This window comes from Populus euphratica, unplaced genomic scaffold (genome assembly GCF_000495115.2).
Source record: "Populus euphratica unplaced genomic scaffold, PopEup_1.0 scaffold58.1, whole genome shotgun sequence".
NCBI classification, from domain to species: Eukaryota; Viridiplantae; Streptophyta; class Magnoliopsida; order Malpighiales; family Salicaceae; genus Populus; species Populus euphratica.
The window spans coordinates 322,594-339,850 of record NW_011499864.1 but is presented as its reverse complement, the minus strand read 5'-3'; the positions used below and the strand labels follow the sequence as shown (position 1 = coordinate 339,850).

Sequence of the window (17,257 nt, the reverse complement as noted above, 5' to 3'; positions counted from 1 at the left end):
TTTACGTGTAGAATAATCCACAATGACTTCTTTATCTCTAAAAATCTAATAAACCTCTCTTATAAAATACAAATCTAAAAAATATAAAGAAAATAATATTTGATACGTAAAATTAAATTTAAATCCACCAAAGAGATTGAGCATCCACTAACTAAAAAAACCTAAAATACCAAAATAAATTTTCCAAACAAAATTCAAAATTACATCCAATTTTACCCCTAAATGGGAAGGGGGCTAATTTGGGCTCCGCATATAGCAAAACGACAAACAATCCCACGAAGAAAAAAGCTCGTTCAAAAGAAAAATTGCTCTTCTAAACCATAAAATCAGCAAGCAGATCACATCGATTCACCACATTGAGCTTGAATCAAAAATTTCCCACTCGAACTGTGTGATAAAAACCATTCAAGGGGATTCGAAGCGTATCTATATAAACAAGAACAAATAACACAGAATACATTTGAAACTCCTTTCACGTGAAATGACACACCTTAAATAGTACATATCTTTCCTGAAACCAATCAAAGGAAAATATTCAATCAGGAATCAACAACTCAGAAAACCTGTATATAACCTTCAGATCAAAAAACCCAGGTCCAGGCAGAGTGATTCTTCCTTTTCACGCTTCTTTCCCTGATAACCTTCGTCCTATCAGAAAGCACGCTGATAGAAACCATTGCCTCTTGCTCTGTTGTAGTCACCACCATCTTGATTGCCTCCCCTTCCCAAACTACGGCCACCAAAACGCCCCCTTGGTGCATCTGTTTGGTAACCTCTCCCTCTCCCTCCTGCACAGAACACAAATCAAGCAACTTTTTTACAGGGCTGCAATAGCACAAAGGTCACAAGCATTGACTGCCCTAAGAATGATATGGCAAGTGATGACAGTAATATTGCTTTCCAAAGGCAACATGGAATAATCTAAGTCCTATAACAGGTACATGAACAAACCGCCACCTCAGCCATTGAGGTTTTCCCACACTTGTAATGGATACCTTCACAATCACCACAAATAAACATTTATTTGTGGCATCAACTCTATCAAAACTGCCACTGCTTAAAAAAAAAATCATCAATCAGGTACCATAGTGCCACCTTTGTCCTATTATTGTATGGATTTGATCCCAATACAAAAGACTTCTCCACTTAACAATTACAACTAAATAAAAAGAGAGAGATAGAGAGAGAAGGAATGAATGAATGCACATACTTCCACCTCGAGAAGCAATACTGCTGCTGGGTCTTCGCTCCTCAATGTAGACTGGCCTTCCAGCCAGCTGTATTGGAGATGCCTGCATTGAATAAATGGGAGAGAGAAAAAAAGTTGAGCAGAAGAAATACTATGCAAAATACAGCATCAGAAAATGTTGAAATCTCCAGACATAAATGTGCCTGGTGTTTGCATCACAAAAAAAACAAAGCACTACTATCAAATAACATGTCTATATTTCTCCGAAATACAAACATGCATGGATTTAATTTTCATTCTACAATTAATCTTAGAAGGTTTCCCATGGCTGTCGGTCCAGGTTTTGCCCGTCAAAAGCCAATCATAGGAACATGATAAACCAATTCATAGCATCTTACCAAATATTTACAAGGACTAAAGAAAATCAAATGAAACTTGAACAAAGCTAGAACCATGAGATAAATCAAATGATTGAGAAATTCCATCCTTATAGATGCTGAAGGCTACGAACAAGCACAAAGGGGAACGCATTGACAATAAGCATAGAGATAAATTGGAAAGCAAATAACATAAAAAGAAAACAATCCTTAAATGATATTAAATTCGAACCTTGATTGCATTTTGAACACTAAGAAGATCTTCAAACTCAACAAAAGCATAGCAAACACCAACAACATCCTGCATGAATCAATTGCTATTTCAGCCACCGTGAATGTTACATGCCAACATATAGAGGAGAAGACAGAAGGTTCACCTTGCGATTCCTAACAAAAACACCATCAGGTTTGATTCTACCAAAGTGTTTAAACTCCTCCTCAATTTCAGCAGCAGTAACATCAGAGGGCAAGTTTCTCACATAGACAGATTTTGGTTCACCTGTATGGGAGGATGATCAAGAATCAACTTGATGCTTTCCAACTATGTTAATTGCTACAGGAATATGTTCTCCCAGGTTTCAAATATAAAGAATGCAACACTGCAAATATAAATATCATTCAAGGGAAAAAAGTGATCAGCTACAAAAAACATTGTGCAGTGAGGAAAAATTGCCCAGATAGTTGTGCTGCTGCCAAAAAAATAGTTCGTGTTGAAAACATCTCACAAAAACTTGCAAAATGTATAAAGATTGTGGCAATTAAACAAGAAATCAAGGTATTGTGTTCGCTGGCATTGAGCTCATCAACTCCTTCAAAGACACCAGTCATATCTGGAGTATAATTAGCTAAAAAATTCAAAAGTTTCATCGAAAAGTAAAAAACGGTAGAATGCATAAATTAAGCAGGATCACTGAAAAATTCAGACAAGGGAGAACAATATCACCAGAGCACAGTAAGTCATGTTATAAAGATCAGCTTTTAAGGTAGAATCATATGCTTGACCTTCATCCACTCCAAAGCTTTCTTCTGTAGCCTCAACTCCAGTTTCCGTTGCATATGATACAGATTCTGGCTGCAGTGCAGTGGTTGTCGGCATATGATTCCAATCAGAAGTTGCAGGGGCACTCTTGTTAACAGGCGGCTGAGTGGCAACTGATGAAGAAGATGGCCCCTTGGAAACTAGTAGCTATCACATGTCCACCATCAGAAAAAGTACAGAGTAAAAGTTACTTTCCATGTCCCAGTGAAAATAAGTTAACAAGAGATACCACAGGAAAATAATGAAAATAAAAACAACTCTGTTCCTGTAATATTTTAAGCAAATACTATCCCTCATCCCCTTCTCTTTTGTACATACATTATGTTTTTTGTGCTGGTTTAAATTTTGACTATATATGTGCAAAGTTTATCACCTTGATCTTTCACAACTTTTATGCCTAGCTTTGTATATTAAGAAGGCATCAACAAAGTGGCCTTCATCAGAATTGATTGTACTCAAATGTTAAAATAACCACTTCTAAATCATTTTAGTATGCCTTGTGTGGCTAAAAAGCAAAAAGATGCAAAGGTGCATGCAAAACAAAACAAGAAACAAACACAAGCAAAGAAGAGATGCCTACTATTGAAGCGTAAGTTTTCTTTTGAGGCTCTTCCATGGGTTCTTCTGGGGCAGCAGTTGGAAAATCTTGCCCAACATTTACAGCATTGTGAAATGAAGCAGGTGTTTCCACTACAGGAGTTTCATCTACTACAATTTCAGTCTCAAAGTCTTGTTGCTCTTGTTGCTCTGGGAGACTGTACTTGTCAACTGGATCATCATCTATGCGAACTGAGTTCACATATTCTCTAGCTTCTTCCTCCAAAACATAGTCAGAAACTGCCAAAACTCACAGATTAGCCCAAATAATACAAGGAATTATGTTGCAATATCAAATGACCCTCAGAAACTGGAAACCAAGAGATTAAAAGTTCATTGCTTTTAAAATTAACAAACAAGTGCACACTCATACAATACTTCTTTTTTTTTTCAGTTAAACTACTAGATCCAAACTTATAAACTCACCCCACCCCCACCCTTTCATAGCTCAAACCAAAGCCCAAGGACAAGCAGACAATGAAAAAAGGGAAATTCTTACTTCATCACACCAATATAAAACCACACTACTCGATTCACAATTAAATCTAATACTTCACTGTACCCATCATCATCCTATTACCTGGAGGCTCCGGGGGAGAGTGAGAAGAATCTAATTGTGCATCAAAAGTCTCGTCAGATGATACAGCCACTGGATGTTGCATGTACATGTTTTCAGATGGCCTGGGTGCTAGATTTTGTTGGTAAACAACTCCATCATCAACAAAGTGAAAGATATCATTGAGAACAAAGTAACCTTTCTCCTGTGGAGCCAGGAAAAAGGTCTGAACAAATTTCCTTCTATTAACAAAATCCTTGGTCTTAACAGAACCAGACACCATAACCAGAACTCCTCCATTCCACGACTCGAGCGAATTGATAGTCTTGATTTCAATAGCAGAAAAGTTTAAAGACATGACAAGCGCATGAATTTGCTGGAGAGAAATAAAGCACAAACAATTCAATGAATAATTACAATACAAGGAAAGACAGCACAATAATTGGTAAGAAAAATTTCCAAGCATAATAAATAATTATTCCCATGCTCATTTTCAACACTGGTCATCCTACCAAAAACCATTACCCTCAACAAAAAATTCACAATGATACATGTGTTTACTTTCATTCAATATACACAACATTTCTGCTATAAAAAATCAGAAACACTAAACATTTCAAAAAAGGTTGTGCACGACTACCCCTGAATAAAAACAAAAAAAAAATAGACTAAAAAAGCCAGCGTATACATCCATTGAAAGCAAAAAAAGAAAAAAATCTATAAAAAAAGAGTAGCCACCCAGTAGAGTAATACAAGTTAAGTAGTGAACCCACTAAGGCACCAACTATTAAATATAAACAGTAAAGAAAACCCTTCATGGAAAGCTAAATGCACATCTACCCAAATCAAATCAGGTTCTACAAAAAAAAAAAAAACAAGTGTAGAGTTTATAGGAACAGCTCATGTCCATCAAAAAAAAATAACAGAACATGAAAATTCAAATCACCAAAAAAATAAAAGAGGTACCAGCATTGTGTTAGCAGAATCGGTAGAATGGGCATCGATACGAATGATGGTGCTGCCATCGGCATAGAATCGATGCACGAGATCTGGATGCTGTTGAAGTACCTGATAATACTGCCCAACAAAGTACGAACCAACCTAACGAGCCCCACACAAGAAACTATCCATCAAAATGAAAGAAGATAGGGTTTTATAAGCATAAATATTTACAAGAAAAAATATGGAACCGTAAGCACGCACGTACCTGAACTGCTTTTACGGTTACCGGCGGTGTATATGGACTCGCCATTTTTATACTGAGTGAGATTTAGCGAATCAGGGTTTATGATTGATGGTGGTGAGGAGAAGAAGTGCGTGAGAGAGAGCGAGAGGATTTTATTAGGGTTTTGAGATAGATATGTTTCTGATTTTGATTCAAGAAGATTAGATTGGATAGAGAGATCCGTGGAGAGAGAGAGAGAGCTATAGGGATGACCGCAGGAAATAATAGATGTACGCTTCGAGCCGTCGCGACCGTTGATATGAGTACATGTGGTTTGGTTTGGGTTTTTGTGCCCGCTCACCGCTAAAGTAATTTTCATTTTTTTTGAAGAAAAAATAAAAAATTCTTTTTTAAAATTAATATTTTTTAGATATATTTTTTGTATAGTTTTAAAATACTATATTAAAAATTAAAAAAAATATGTTGAAATGCGTTTTTTAATTAAAAAACACTCTTACATCCATTACAATTTTTGCATTGATTATTGCTGTTTCTTCTGCTTACAATTTTCATTTGGCTTTTTTCTATGGTTGAGAAATAAATTTGACTTTAAAAATTTATTAATTAACATGACTGCTTTATATTTTAAGTAAACTTGTTTGTTATAACAGGTTAATTTTATTAATTTACATCATGTTAGGATATAATTGTAAATTGTTGGTGATTTTGTGCATAAAATTTTTATTTGGTTTTTTTAAATGAAGATTTAAACATTGTAATATCCATTGTTCTTTAAAATACTTTTTATTTAGAAATACACTGAAATAATTTTTTTTTTTTTATATATATATATATAAAAAGAAAAATTAAAGCAAAAAGCGCTCGATAAACATGCTCTAAATTTGAAATCAAAACCTAATTACCACATGATAGTCGTGCTATTATTAAAATAGATTAATTACATTAGTTTAAATTGTGCTAGAAAACAATTGAAAGTTCAAACGACCAGCTTAACAATTTATCATGCCATAGTATTTTATTTCATCTCTTTCAAAATATCTGGTGTAATTTCAATTACTTTATAGTTTTCGAGACAGGTTTCGAAAATTTTAAAATCGGGATCATACGAACCAAATCAGAGAGATTTCAATCAATATTTCGAGCACAGCGGCGCTATGTCCTGACGATGGAGTGAGCACGGCCGAGCCGACTAAAATCACTCCAGTTACTCTTTCACTACTGGCACAGCCACGATCAACGGAACTTGTGGTGTGAACCAAGAACTAAAGAAGCAGAATCTACTAAAGAATGCCTAAGAATGGCAAAAGATTTAATCATTCACTGAAGAACAACTGCTACCATTGCACCTACAAGTTTACTCTCTCATCTTCCTCTCCCTTGTGTGCATTCTTGCTTACACCATGCTGTCCATGGTTCCGGAAAAAACCCCAAGTTACAAATAGATTCGGCAAAGATAAATTACACGCAGGAAGTTCCTGCCAGATCAGTAGTAAGTCCCGTAGTAAGGTTGTGGAGCAGCAGCGGGCTGCTGAGGCTGAGTCAATGGTGCCACAGCTGTGGGTTGTGCATAACTTTGTTGAGGGAAGGCCTGCTGAGATCAGAAAAACACTGTCAGCAGTAGAAACAGTAGGATGCTTGAAACGCAGTTTTTCCCTTCCAGCAGTATCCCTGATAACAATAGACGAGTGTACAACACAGAGGCTACAGAAAAAAGGAATACCCAGGCCCGTTGAGAACGCAAACAAAGTTCAATGACACAGGATATGACACTTGCAAAGAAACTTGAGGGCAGACAATGTCTATTTGTCTGGGCTATTAAAGTTGAACGTGAATCCATGCCAAAAAGGCAGCAACATAATGCAAATGACCCTCAAAGTCCAGATCGAAGTTACTGTAGACAAGCACAGTAAACAATAAAGAAATGAACTCTCGATCATGCCTATAGTTGTGTAGCCAAATAACAGGACGCGAGGTCGATAGCAATGGTGGTGAAGTGTCTATTAATACGATTCCGTAACAACCCACTGTTTAGGAACTTATTAGAATTTTGATGGGACAAGGAAAGACAGGACCTTGAGCCCTTCCATTGCCCACATAATAAAACAAGTACAGACTAGCACTATTATAACTGATTGAAAGAACAAATGAATTACGAGGCTAAAACAGTAAGAAAAAAGTGAAGAAAAGAACATGCAACAATATAACATGAATTCAAAATATAGTTAAATGGAAACCTGGGCAGGATAGGTAGGAGGATAACCACCATAAGCTGCACCTTGTGCAACTGATGTAGGAGCTTGGGGATTAGGGTAGCTGCCTCCATAACCACTATATGCGCCATATGCAGCCTATTTACATGAAAATTATTTGAAAGATCACTTTCTTGAGGTAAACTATGATACTGCTTGCAGAAAACTTTCTTAAATGATTGGAGACGAGAGTTCATTATCCAATTACTAGTGTCCTTGAGTTAGAACTTCAATAAAACCATCGAGAAAAGGCAGCTTACTTGTTGGTTATAGCCTGGAGCCCACTGTTGAGTCTGTACTTGGGTAGCCGGTGGCCATGCTTGAGGCTGTACACCATAACCAGCTGTCCATTGGTTCTGTGCACTTGCATATGCACCCATCAGAGACTGTGCAGGTGAAGTCGCATCAGGGTAAGGTTTGGCCATTTTTGCCTTGTCTGAAGCTAGGTAATCCTCCGCATGGCGCTTTTTCAACTCTGACTTGCTCCTGTGGGGTAAGAAGAACTTGGCATGCCGATCAGCAGCCTTCTTTATAGATTGAGCATCTCCAAATATACCTAAAAACTGAAGGAGCAAAAACCAACAGAAACATAAAGAAATGCGATGAGAAATCTAACTAGGCTCAGCCCATTGCAACACCAGAATTCTCAGCTCTGACACTCATTATCTTTTAAGAACAGTCAATGGCCAAAATACGTGCAAAATTGAAATCAAGATAGAGTATACTCATTGTGCAGCAACTGAACTAGAGTATGCTTCAATAAAATAATAAATATAGAACAGTATTCTAGATTATATAACAGAAGGAAGTCTGTAGTTTGACAAAATGAAAACCAAATTAGATTACAAGAGTATTTATATCTCCTTAACATACACCACAATACCACAAAGAACCACTTAACATACTCTTCAACAGAGTAGTGGAACACTAATTTCTAACACAGCAGGACTTGTATCAACAGAGTGAGATTCTACATGGCAGCATAAAGTCCTATAACTGTTAACAATAAGGCTAACTGCAAGCAAAACATCTGATTAAATTCTTGTATCAGAAGAGATAAAAACAGAAAAGAAAAATATAGACCACCTCCAAGAAAATGCAGGATAGTTCTTCCCTCTCTGAAGCACTAGCAGCATTGACGATGTCTGAGCTGGGCAAAATGAACTTATCTACCAGTGAATCAAGATAATCAATTCGCTTTGGATGTGGCAGAAATGTCTCAAAATGTATCAAAGCCTGCATATAAATGGAACAACAGACAGCATGTTAGCGCCAGGAGATCAATGTAGAAGTTATAGCTGAAACAATTTGGTGTTTTCATGCTTATATCAGTGTTGTCAAAGGTGAAAGGTGCTAAAAGGCACCAAGCCTGTACAATGCCCAAAGCACTGACCAAGGCGATATGCTATAAATTAAAAAATATATATATATATTATATTATACAAATCTAAAATATATATCTTCCCGATTAAGATTAGATAGCTTGAAAATAAAAAGAAAATATAGAATACCATAATATAGTCATATAAAGTTATATTTTCACCCTTAAAACAAAATAAGATAATTTAAAGTAGTAAGTAGCTATATAGATTAAAAAGCAAAATTAAATATCATCATCATTATTAATTAATCTTCAAAAACATCTCCATCCATGCTTTCCTCTCCTTTACTTGAATCCTCCATATCCTCCATTTCATGATTATAATCGAAATCCTTATCTCTCAAACTATATTGCACTTGTTTAGGAAAAAACATTAAAGTATTAGCTGTACAGATGTGTTGTTCTTCAACTCCCACTGTAGAAAAAAGAAAGTGTGGTTGGTGTTTCTCTTAAGTGTCCTTCATTGTCTATTTGTTTCCCACTTTAATGATTTTTTGAATTATTTTACCCTAATCTTTGTTTTTTACAAAAATACCCCTAAGTTGTTTCTTGTGGTAAATTAAAAAAATTGACAAATAGGTCAAAACATAAATCATTTGAAAATCCAACAGAAAAGGAAGAACTTCAAGCAGGCGCTCGCCTAGGCAGCGCCTCATTGAAATCCAATGCCTGAGGCTAATAAAAGTGCTAGGGCCTCGCCTTGCCTGGAGCTCCTCTTGACAACACTAGCTTATATATATAGATAGAGAGAGAGAGAGCGCGCAAACCTCAAGAAGTGGTTTTGAAAATTGGGCATTCTCAAGTCCTTCTAATAGAATCTCCCTGGCTTTCTCTACATTGTTCGATGCCTGCATTAGAAAGAAAGCATTGTAAAGAGAATGGAAATCTCAAAATACTGGCCCGGACATCAGGCATCTAGCATAATAGGTAAAAAGAAGAGAACAACTGACATGAAAGGCAATCATTTCTGATGTTATACACAATCACTAGAAGCAAAATTATTTTTTTAAAAAAAAAAAGATAAAGGCCTCACAATGTGCACAGTAAATATGGACCTACCAAATATACAAATCGAGCGTATTGTGCATACAATGCTGGCAACACTTGTGAATGCTCTTTTCCCTTTTCAATGGCTATAGCCTGTTCATACAAGGAGAAGGCATCTTCAAGATTCCCCTGGGTAAGAGAAATGGCCAAGTCAGAACATGTGGCATCTCAATCAAAATTGACAGGACCTAAGACTTGCTAGAACTATCATACCAATCGATGCTCCATGTTTGCATGCTTAATAATTGCTTCAAGAAGACCAGGTGCAATTTCAGCATGTACAACTTGGTAAGCAGCTCGAGCACCAGATAAATCTCCATTTTGCTCTTTGAGACGGGCAGCAAAAATGTGGATCTCTGGTTGTCTCTGTTAGATATTCAGTTGATGAAGTTAAAAGCATAACTATGAAAGTTGGCAAAGTTATGCAAGGGACAAAGCAAACAACACTGCTAACATGCACCCATGCAAGCTTGTTATGATCAATGTATTAGACAAATAGCATGTTTCAACATTCAGGTTTGTACAAGATACATAAAAACACAATCAACTCCTTGTGGTAATTACCAAAAGTTTACCATGACATTCAATTGAACTAGAAATAACAGATAATACAAAGTGATCAAACAAGTCTAAAAAACTCCATACCTTGACAAATACTTGAGTTGCACGAGCAAGAGCATTATTTGCAAGATCCATGTTCCCAGTGGCTTCCATGCACAAGACATAGCGTATCCAATACTCGGTATAATTAGCACATGCAATTACACATCTTTCATATAGCTTGACCACCTGACTCAAGAAAACATATCATCACGCTCTAGAAGGTACAACTGAATCCATCAACTTATTAACAAAAGGAAATGCACAAAGCACAAAGGAGATATGCATAAGAAATACTCCATTGGGGAACAAAAGGGCCCCTCAAATACGAAAGGAGGGACCCTCCTTGCCTGACAGAAGATGGTTAGGAAGGCAAGAAGATACCTGCATGCATAACATATGAATTTTAAGAATAATAAAATTTTAACACATACAGGAACCTAGTCCACTGACAAACGAGGGTTTGAAGTACTTAGCCTCATAGAAACCAAATCGAAGGCCCATGCTTTAGTCTCAGTTCAATTTCCCGTTAAAAATGTTGCTTCATCCAATGGTTTAGCCAATAAAGCATATGACGCAGCAGATATTACTTAACTGTAAGCCAATGTATAACAAGGTACAGCTAAAAACTAAAAACCAAAAAGATCAATGAACAACAGTAAACAAACCCAAATACCTTATTAAAGTCATCCTCTCTTTCTATATCATCCAGATAGTTATGCCAGTTTTCGAGCTCTGCAACATTAAGGGGCCGTACATGAAAGTAGGGCCTCCTAATAGCATTTTCAAAGTCAACGATCTTATTATCGAACTCTTTAGCTTTCTTGTAAATTTCCTCTCTAATAGCGATATACTTCTCCAACTCCTCTGCTTCTGTTAAGCCAGCACTTACAGGTTTAGAAGGCTGTTCAGCTAAATCAGGATGAACCTCCCCCTCGTCTGCTTGGCTTCTATCCTCTGAAAGTGTAGGTGCTACAGCAGCAGCAGCTTCCTCAGCAGTCTTTAATTCTGACAAAGGCCGGCTTGCAGCAAAAGCCTTAAATCTGAAAACCAACAAAAAGAATATATATAAAACTACAAAAATATCATGCTGCAAAACAAAAGAAGATGTGATGCTTGTGTCGTGTATCTGCATTCAACATTCTTATTTAAGCATCGCCTCTCTTTTTCTTTTTACAAGCCAGAAAACCTTGTCAAAGAGCACAAAGCAGATTATTTGCATTGCAGAATTACAATCCATGATAGAAGATCGCCAACAAATATAAAACAAGGGATTTGAAATTTATCAGCATCTAGCAACACATAACCACTGCAACAGACAAGAACCTTGTAGAGCAACTGAAGATATTAACAAAAAGCACTTCTATATCAAAGCTAACCAATCAGCAGACTTTTTGGTAAGCCACAGTCAAAAAATCCAATAATATCATAATTCCCAAAAATTTGATGTTTAATGCAGAGGAATTGCAGCCTGCCATTCCAAGAGACCTTTCAGATGCCCATCCCTAAAAAAAGTGCAAAGTCGAAATCATAAACGTGCCACAAATGCTACATGCTACGCAGGAACATGGACTTTACTAGAAGCATACAAGCAAACATTTTTCTAGAACCTCAAACACCAAAGGAAGTACAAATTTGGACACAGAGCAAGAAGGCGAGTTACTCTGCTCAAATATAGGAGTAGGATAACATCCAAACCAGATATAACTATATCATATATTTTTTTTGTTGAGTTTCTAATATTTGAAGGATCAACCCGAGCATCCATGTCAACCTGAGGCATCCATACATTTCTGCCATGAGCGCATCCAGGTGAGTACAAGTCATGGCAACTCCCCAAGAGTCGACATCCACCTGCTTTCCCAGTAAAATGCAGCGATAATTTAAAGAAAAAACCAGCATGAATTTGCTTTCTTGAGAAAGACCTTTTTGTTTGAAACACAAAAATGCTTGTGCACACAAGAAACCTCTAGCAATACAGGTCTAGGGAATTCAAGAAGAAGTTCACAAAGAGAGAAACAAGAACCCATTATGTCTTACCAAAGTTAGTTTGCAACCAAACCCACTAACTGTCAAGTTCAAAATATGGGACAACATCGAATCTAATGCACACAAACTTTCATTGTGTGCAGCTAAAAAGAACAAAACTAAGCACCCTAACTAGTTGAACCTAATCAGAAGACCATTCCATGTCTTGCACAGTCATTACCACAAGATATAGAGTACATACAACACCTGGACTAAACGTTATGCATAACAACACAAAGAGTTGTCAACTCAAACAAATACAAAAAGACTAAGCCTGCTACAGACATACTTCACCATGAAAAAATTGTTGTTAGCATAAGCAGTTAAATATAATGATCTGATAATTATATAATGCAAATCAACAACTCAATAAATGAGGCCAGCAAGTACTATGCAGATGCTGGAACAGACTATTACCTATTGAAATAATCATCCAGCTTTCTGTTAGGAATCTCTAATATCCGTGTATAAATCATGGCAACACGGCCCCACTCTGCATGCACCTCTTCGTATTCAATGTACTTATCCCAGAGGGGATAAGACATATAATCTGTTCCAACATAAGCTAATCCTCGCTCAAAAAGCCTGAAGCCAAGGAAAAGTGAACGTATGGTTAAGATATAAATATGGACAGCAATACAGCCAATGCAGACATATTCATAAATCGGAGACCCGGGAATATGCTGAAGGAGAAGGAACAATTCACTCTTAACAGCATGACACTTCCAAATGCTGCATTTACCTTCCTGATAAAACCACACAAAGTCTGAAAACGGAGCACTGAATGAGGCCATCTTAGCCCTTACTGGATGAGATCTTCCCAGCAGCATTTTGCATATTGATGCACCACAGAGTCTCAGTTTAAGACAGCCATAATTCATAATTAACTACATTACTATGATGGGGCCCTTGTAAGGAGGAAGGAGAGATGGGATATGATGAGACCAAAAAAAATAGAGTTGACATTCTTAAAAATCAAACAGCTACCCATAGAGCAGCCTAAAATCAAAAGGTTTGCACAAAAAATAATTTTATTTCTAAAGCATCTCCATCAAACCTTTCGCCATTATGTGAGAAGCCACTGTTGCAGCCATACTGAAATAGTGTTAGAGAGCAAAACAAGTCACCAAATCCTTGTGACACAAAAAACCGCATGACCATGATTCTAATGTGGGCAGATAAAAGAACAAATATGTGAACAGCTATTACCTTCTGACAGTCTCTGGATCTCCATATGTGGATATGGCAAACATACAATAATGCAACCAAATGTCCACCGAATATGTGACCCCAAGAACAGCCCGTTCATATACCTCAACAACTTTGTCCATAAAACCAAGGCGTGCTTCATGATCTGCATACTTCTTCCAATAACCATAACACAAAGGAAATTCCACCAAAAAAGCATCATACACTTTTCGAATTTTCAATATCCTGTCCTGCATAGTTTATAGGTGAACATGTTAGCTCCACTAGAACAAGAAATCAGATTGCAGATACATACACATCAAAGAATAAGATCAGAAAGGATAGAAATTAGCTTCATTGATAAATGATATAGCATGTTAATTCATTTCCCTCCATCATTCAAATGTCAGATGCTAGAATCCTACAGCATTATTGATAGCTCAATCATTTGAGGACAGCTAGGATCTAACTAAAAAGATGGCTTAAAGGTCAACTGCTTTTCATCCAACTTAAGGAAGATCAAACAAACACAATTTTTCCAGAAAATTCAAAATATCTTTATTTCTCATGAGAAAACATGATTGCGGTAAAAATATGTGCACAGGAACCAGCAGTTCATCACATGAATGAAAGTTCATACCCCAGCCACCTTCTCTGTCTCATCTATTAAGGCAGTCCATGCATCAAAATCCAAAGAATTAGCCTTAACAATGCTCCACAGGTGGTCTTCTTCAGCTGACATTTCTGGCACTAAAGAGATTGGGGAAATTGATTAGGTAACACCTAAGAACTACTAAACAGAATCGTCTGCATAGAGATTTGTTGGGTAGGGGGGGGGGATAGAAAAACAATAACAAGGATTAGCCAAAAACATTTACTTCACAAGGAAACAGACACTCCGGTCAACCCTTAAAGGGAAAGAAAGGAAGTCGAGATTATGAGTTTAACAAAATCATTCATCAGTGATTATTGAAGTAAGGATTTAAGGACTCCTAAATTTGTCATAAACTCTAAATAAAATTACACAAACTTTTTCAGGATTCTACGTTACATCTACCTTTCAACCAGATATGAGTGAACAGCCTCCTGTGCTCAACAACCAATTTATTGTTCACATTTAACTTTAGATTGAAGCATTTGTGACCAACCAAGTTCCACTATGTTTCATGCATGGGAACAAACCCATCATGTAAACCACCAAGATGCCTCGAAAAGAAATGAACGTTGAAATGCCTAAGAGCACTTGAAAAAGAAAAGACAATACTTAAGTGTCTCAGCGCGAGTAAAAAGACGCATGGACCAATAAAATGCCACGTGAAATCATAAAAAAAACTTGCTTTTAATTGACATTGGATGACCTTATGAGGAAAATTACCAGTCATTTGTGAGCTTATTCAAGAAATGAAAAAAAAGGGAGATTCTACCTAACTGGTTTTTTTCAGAATCATGTAAGTTTCCATGATTCAATAATAAACCCCTCCTATTTTCATATAGCAAGATCAACACAACAAGATCTTACATAGCAAGCATACCATGTTGTGCAAGCCAAATTCTTTAAAAGCCTAGACTGCAACCTCTATCATCAAATATACAGACAACAAGCATGCCAGAGAAGCCATACCAGAACCATCCACAAAATGCTGCTCAGGAGCAGCTCCACCCAAAGCCTCTCCAGCATTTCCATTCTCAGCTGATACAGCAACTCCAGCTTCAGTTCCAATATTTCCATTCACAGCCGAATCATAACCACCAGCAGCTGTGTTTTCAGCACTACTGTTTATTCCAACATGCGCCTCTGGTACACCAGAACTAGAGTCCGCACCATATGTATTTCCCGTATGACCTCCCTGTGCTGCAACAGTAGAAGCAGCAAAATTTCCAGTGCCTTCCACATTAAAATCACCAGGGCCAGGAACAACAACTGAACCAGAATCAGCATAGCCAGTAGACGCATACACAGCTGCCGGATAATCCATGACTGCAGACGGTTCAGTTACTACTGTCTCACTATCTCCCATACTCTACAACTTATACAGTCTGCAGTTATACAAACAAAACACATTCTATTATCAATTCGTTCCGGCCTTAAAATCACAAGGATTTAATCAAAGCATTCAAATCCATAATCATTATTACGATAGCATAAACAGCACTTAATTAATTGCTAAGCTAACAGTTAATTCGAAGAAAAGACTGCAAATACTGCACCACCGTTCGATTCAGTTACAGACCTAAAAGTAGATCGCTAGTAGCTTCTCAGTTAATAAGCAATAAGAACAATGGATAAACCCTAATTTGACGAACTTGTAAAGCAAGACCTTAGGAGGAAGCGGAAATGGAGGGGAAGAGGCAAGCGAGCGAATGGAGGAACCTGGTGGTGCAGAGACGACGTCGCGTTCTGTCTTCTATTGAGAGAGCTTTGGTTTTTGTGTTGTGTGTTTTGAGTTTCGTGTTTTGGTGGGGAACTAAACTCCTGGGACGCCGAGAGAGCAGAGAGAGCTGGAGATCAGTGTTTTATACAGTTGAGAAAGCGGGGTGACGTGTGTTGCTGTCGATTCTAGTTTCCGTGATGCTCTAACTTTGAGCCGTTAGATTGTTGAGTGCGGATTGGTGTAATCTTGACCGTGTGATTTCATGGTCTTTTTTGTGAGGTACTTGCCACGTCATCATGAGTTAGGGTTCCCCGCTGCTAGGAAAGGAAGTCCCGACTTACCAAGTGGGCCCAATTCATGGGCCGAGATATAGGCCGAATAAACTATCCATCAGCTTCGACAGAGTGGTGATTGTTTTTGCATTATTACCCTTTTTCATTGTTTTTCACTTTAAAAAAATATTCAATTGATATTTTTTATAATTTTAATATGATAAAAAAAATTTAAAAATATATTTTTAATTAAAAAATTTATTTGAAAAAATATTTTACATCATAATACTAATCATACAGTTGAAACAATATATATAGAAAGTGTTTAATTTAACTTTTGTGGTTGAGGTTGTGGTTGGGTACAACCCATTTATGCACAAAACTCAACCACAAAAACTAATATTTTTTGTTTTTCTTAGGTTTTTTAGTGGATCTCATATCCAAACCACAAATTCCACCACTAACACAAACACATACATAATAATGATTCGTATTAACATAAAAGAATTACTGTAGTTGTCTTATATAATATATAGAGTAATTGTAGTTGTAATATAATATATAGAGTAATGGTACAAGTTAATGTAGCTTTCAAACAATATGAAAAGAATTATTATATATCAAAAATCAATTAATAGTTTAAAAAGGAGATGTTAAAATATATCATTTAAATAAAATATATTCATAGCATGACGTTCAGGTTGATTCTTGTTGCATGAATCTTTCATCATAACATGGCGTCCAGGTTGATTCTTATTACATGAATTTTACATAATTGAATCAATTGTTATTTGTTTAACATAAAGTTACAGTTAGCTAAATGTTTAATTAGTGTTATTAAACTTATTTTAAACTTATTAGGTTAATTTGATTTGATTATTAACTTAACATGGATTGAGTTTTAAATTAAATTAGATGGAGCTAATTTGATAGACATTATAAGTCAATCCATAGCATGGTCAAAACTTGATTTGATTATTTTTATTTTTAATAATATTATTTTAACTTTAAAAAAAAATAAAAAATAAAACATTTTAAATTGATTTAATCAACCTAAGTTAAGTTGCTCAACTAAAACCTTGAGTTAGGTCATGGGTTGTGTTAAGTTTAGTAACTCCATATTTAATTGTCATGACCGAACCATCTTTAATTTTTAAAATCAAAAGGTCAATATTA

General features: G+C 36.4%; 2 protein-coding genes across 6 annotated transcripts; both read right to left on the bottom strand.

Moving 5' to 3' along the window:
• Positions 1-292: 292 nt before the first annotated feature.
• On the bottom strand, positions 293-5,222 carry LOC105125638 (Nuclear transport factor 2 (NTF2) family protein with RNA binding (RRM-RBD-RNP motifs) domain-containing protein). Its single transcript, XM_011026181.1, has 9 exons — positions 4,966-5,222; positions 4,725-4,859; positions 3,783-4,134; positions 3,186-3,442; positions 2,569-2,752; positions 1,944-2,065; positions 1,799-1,867; positions 1,211-1,292; positions 293-788 (listed from the first exon to the last, which is right to left on the bottom strand). The coding sequence occupies exons 1-9, from the start codon at positions 5,008-5,010 to the stop codon at positions 652-654; spliced, it is 1,383 nt and encodes a 460-aa protein (XP_011024483.1). The 5' UTR covers positions 5,011-5,222; the 3' UTR covers positions 293-651.
• A 971-nt stretch (positions 5,223-6,193) lies between these two features.
• On the bottom strand, positions 6,194-15,941 carry LOC105125637 (pre-mRNA-processing factor 39-like). 5 transcript variants are annotated; one of them, XM_011026179.1, is made up of 14 exons: positions 15,669-15,941; positions 15,059-15,474; positions 14,078-14,187; positions 13,459-13,688; positions 12,667-12,834; positions 10,898-11,264; positions 10,267-10,410; positions 9,835-9,987; positions 9,634-9,750; positions 9,342-9,422; positions 8,280-8,429; positions 7,454-7,756; positions 7,179-7,292; positions 6,194-6,532 (listed from the first exon to the last, which is right to left on the bottom strand). In XM_011026179.1, the coding sequence occupies exons 2-14, from the start codon at positions 15,453-15,455 to the stop codon at positions 6,428-6,430; spliced, it is 2,439 nt and encodes an 812-aa protein (XP_011024481.1). In that variant the 5' UTR covers positions 15,456-15,474; positions 15,669-15,941; the 3' UTR covers positions 6,194-6,427. The 5 variants fall into 5 exon arrangements, with proteins under 5 accessions (XP_011024481.1, XP_011024477.1, XP_011024479.1 ...); XM_011026175.1 differs by having other exon boundaries at positions 6,194-6,535; positions 15,669-15,940; XM_011026177.1 differs by having other exon boundaries at positions 6,194-6,535; positions 15,756-15,940.
• Between the last annotated feature and the right edge of the window lie 1,316 nt (positions 15,942-17,257).

Coding starts and splice junctions, on each gene's coding strand:
- LOC105125637 (XM_011026175.1), bottom strand. CDS start 15,455: ATGGGAGATAGTGAGACAGTAGTAACTGAACCGTCTGCAGTCATGGAT. Junction 9,988..10,266: donor CAACTCAAGTATTTGTCAAG/GTATGGAGTTTT, acceptor AATATCTAACAG/AGACAACCAGAGATCCACAT. Junction 7,757..8,279: donor TATCCTGCATTTTCTTGGAG/GTGGTCTATATT, acceptor TTGCTCCTTCAG/TTTTTAGGTATATTTGGAGA.
- LOC105125638 (XM_011026181.1), bottom strand. CDS start 5,010: ATGGCGAGTCCATATACACCGCCGGTAACCGTAAAAGCAGTTCAG. Junction 2,066..2,568: donor AAGCTTTGGAGTGGATGAAG/GTCAAGCATATG, acceptor CCTCCCATACAG/GTGAACCAAAATCTGTCTAT. Junction 789..1,210: donor TATTGCTTCTCGAGGTGGAA/GTATGTGCATTC, acceptor TGTTCTGTGCAG/GAGGGAGAGGGAGAGGTTAC.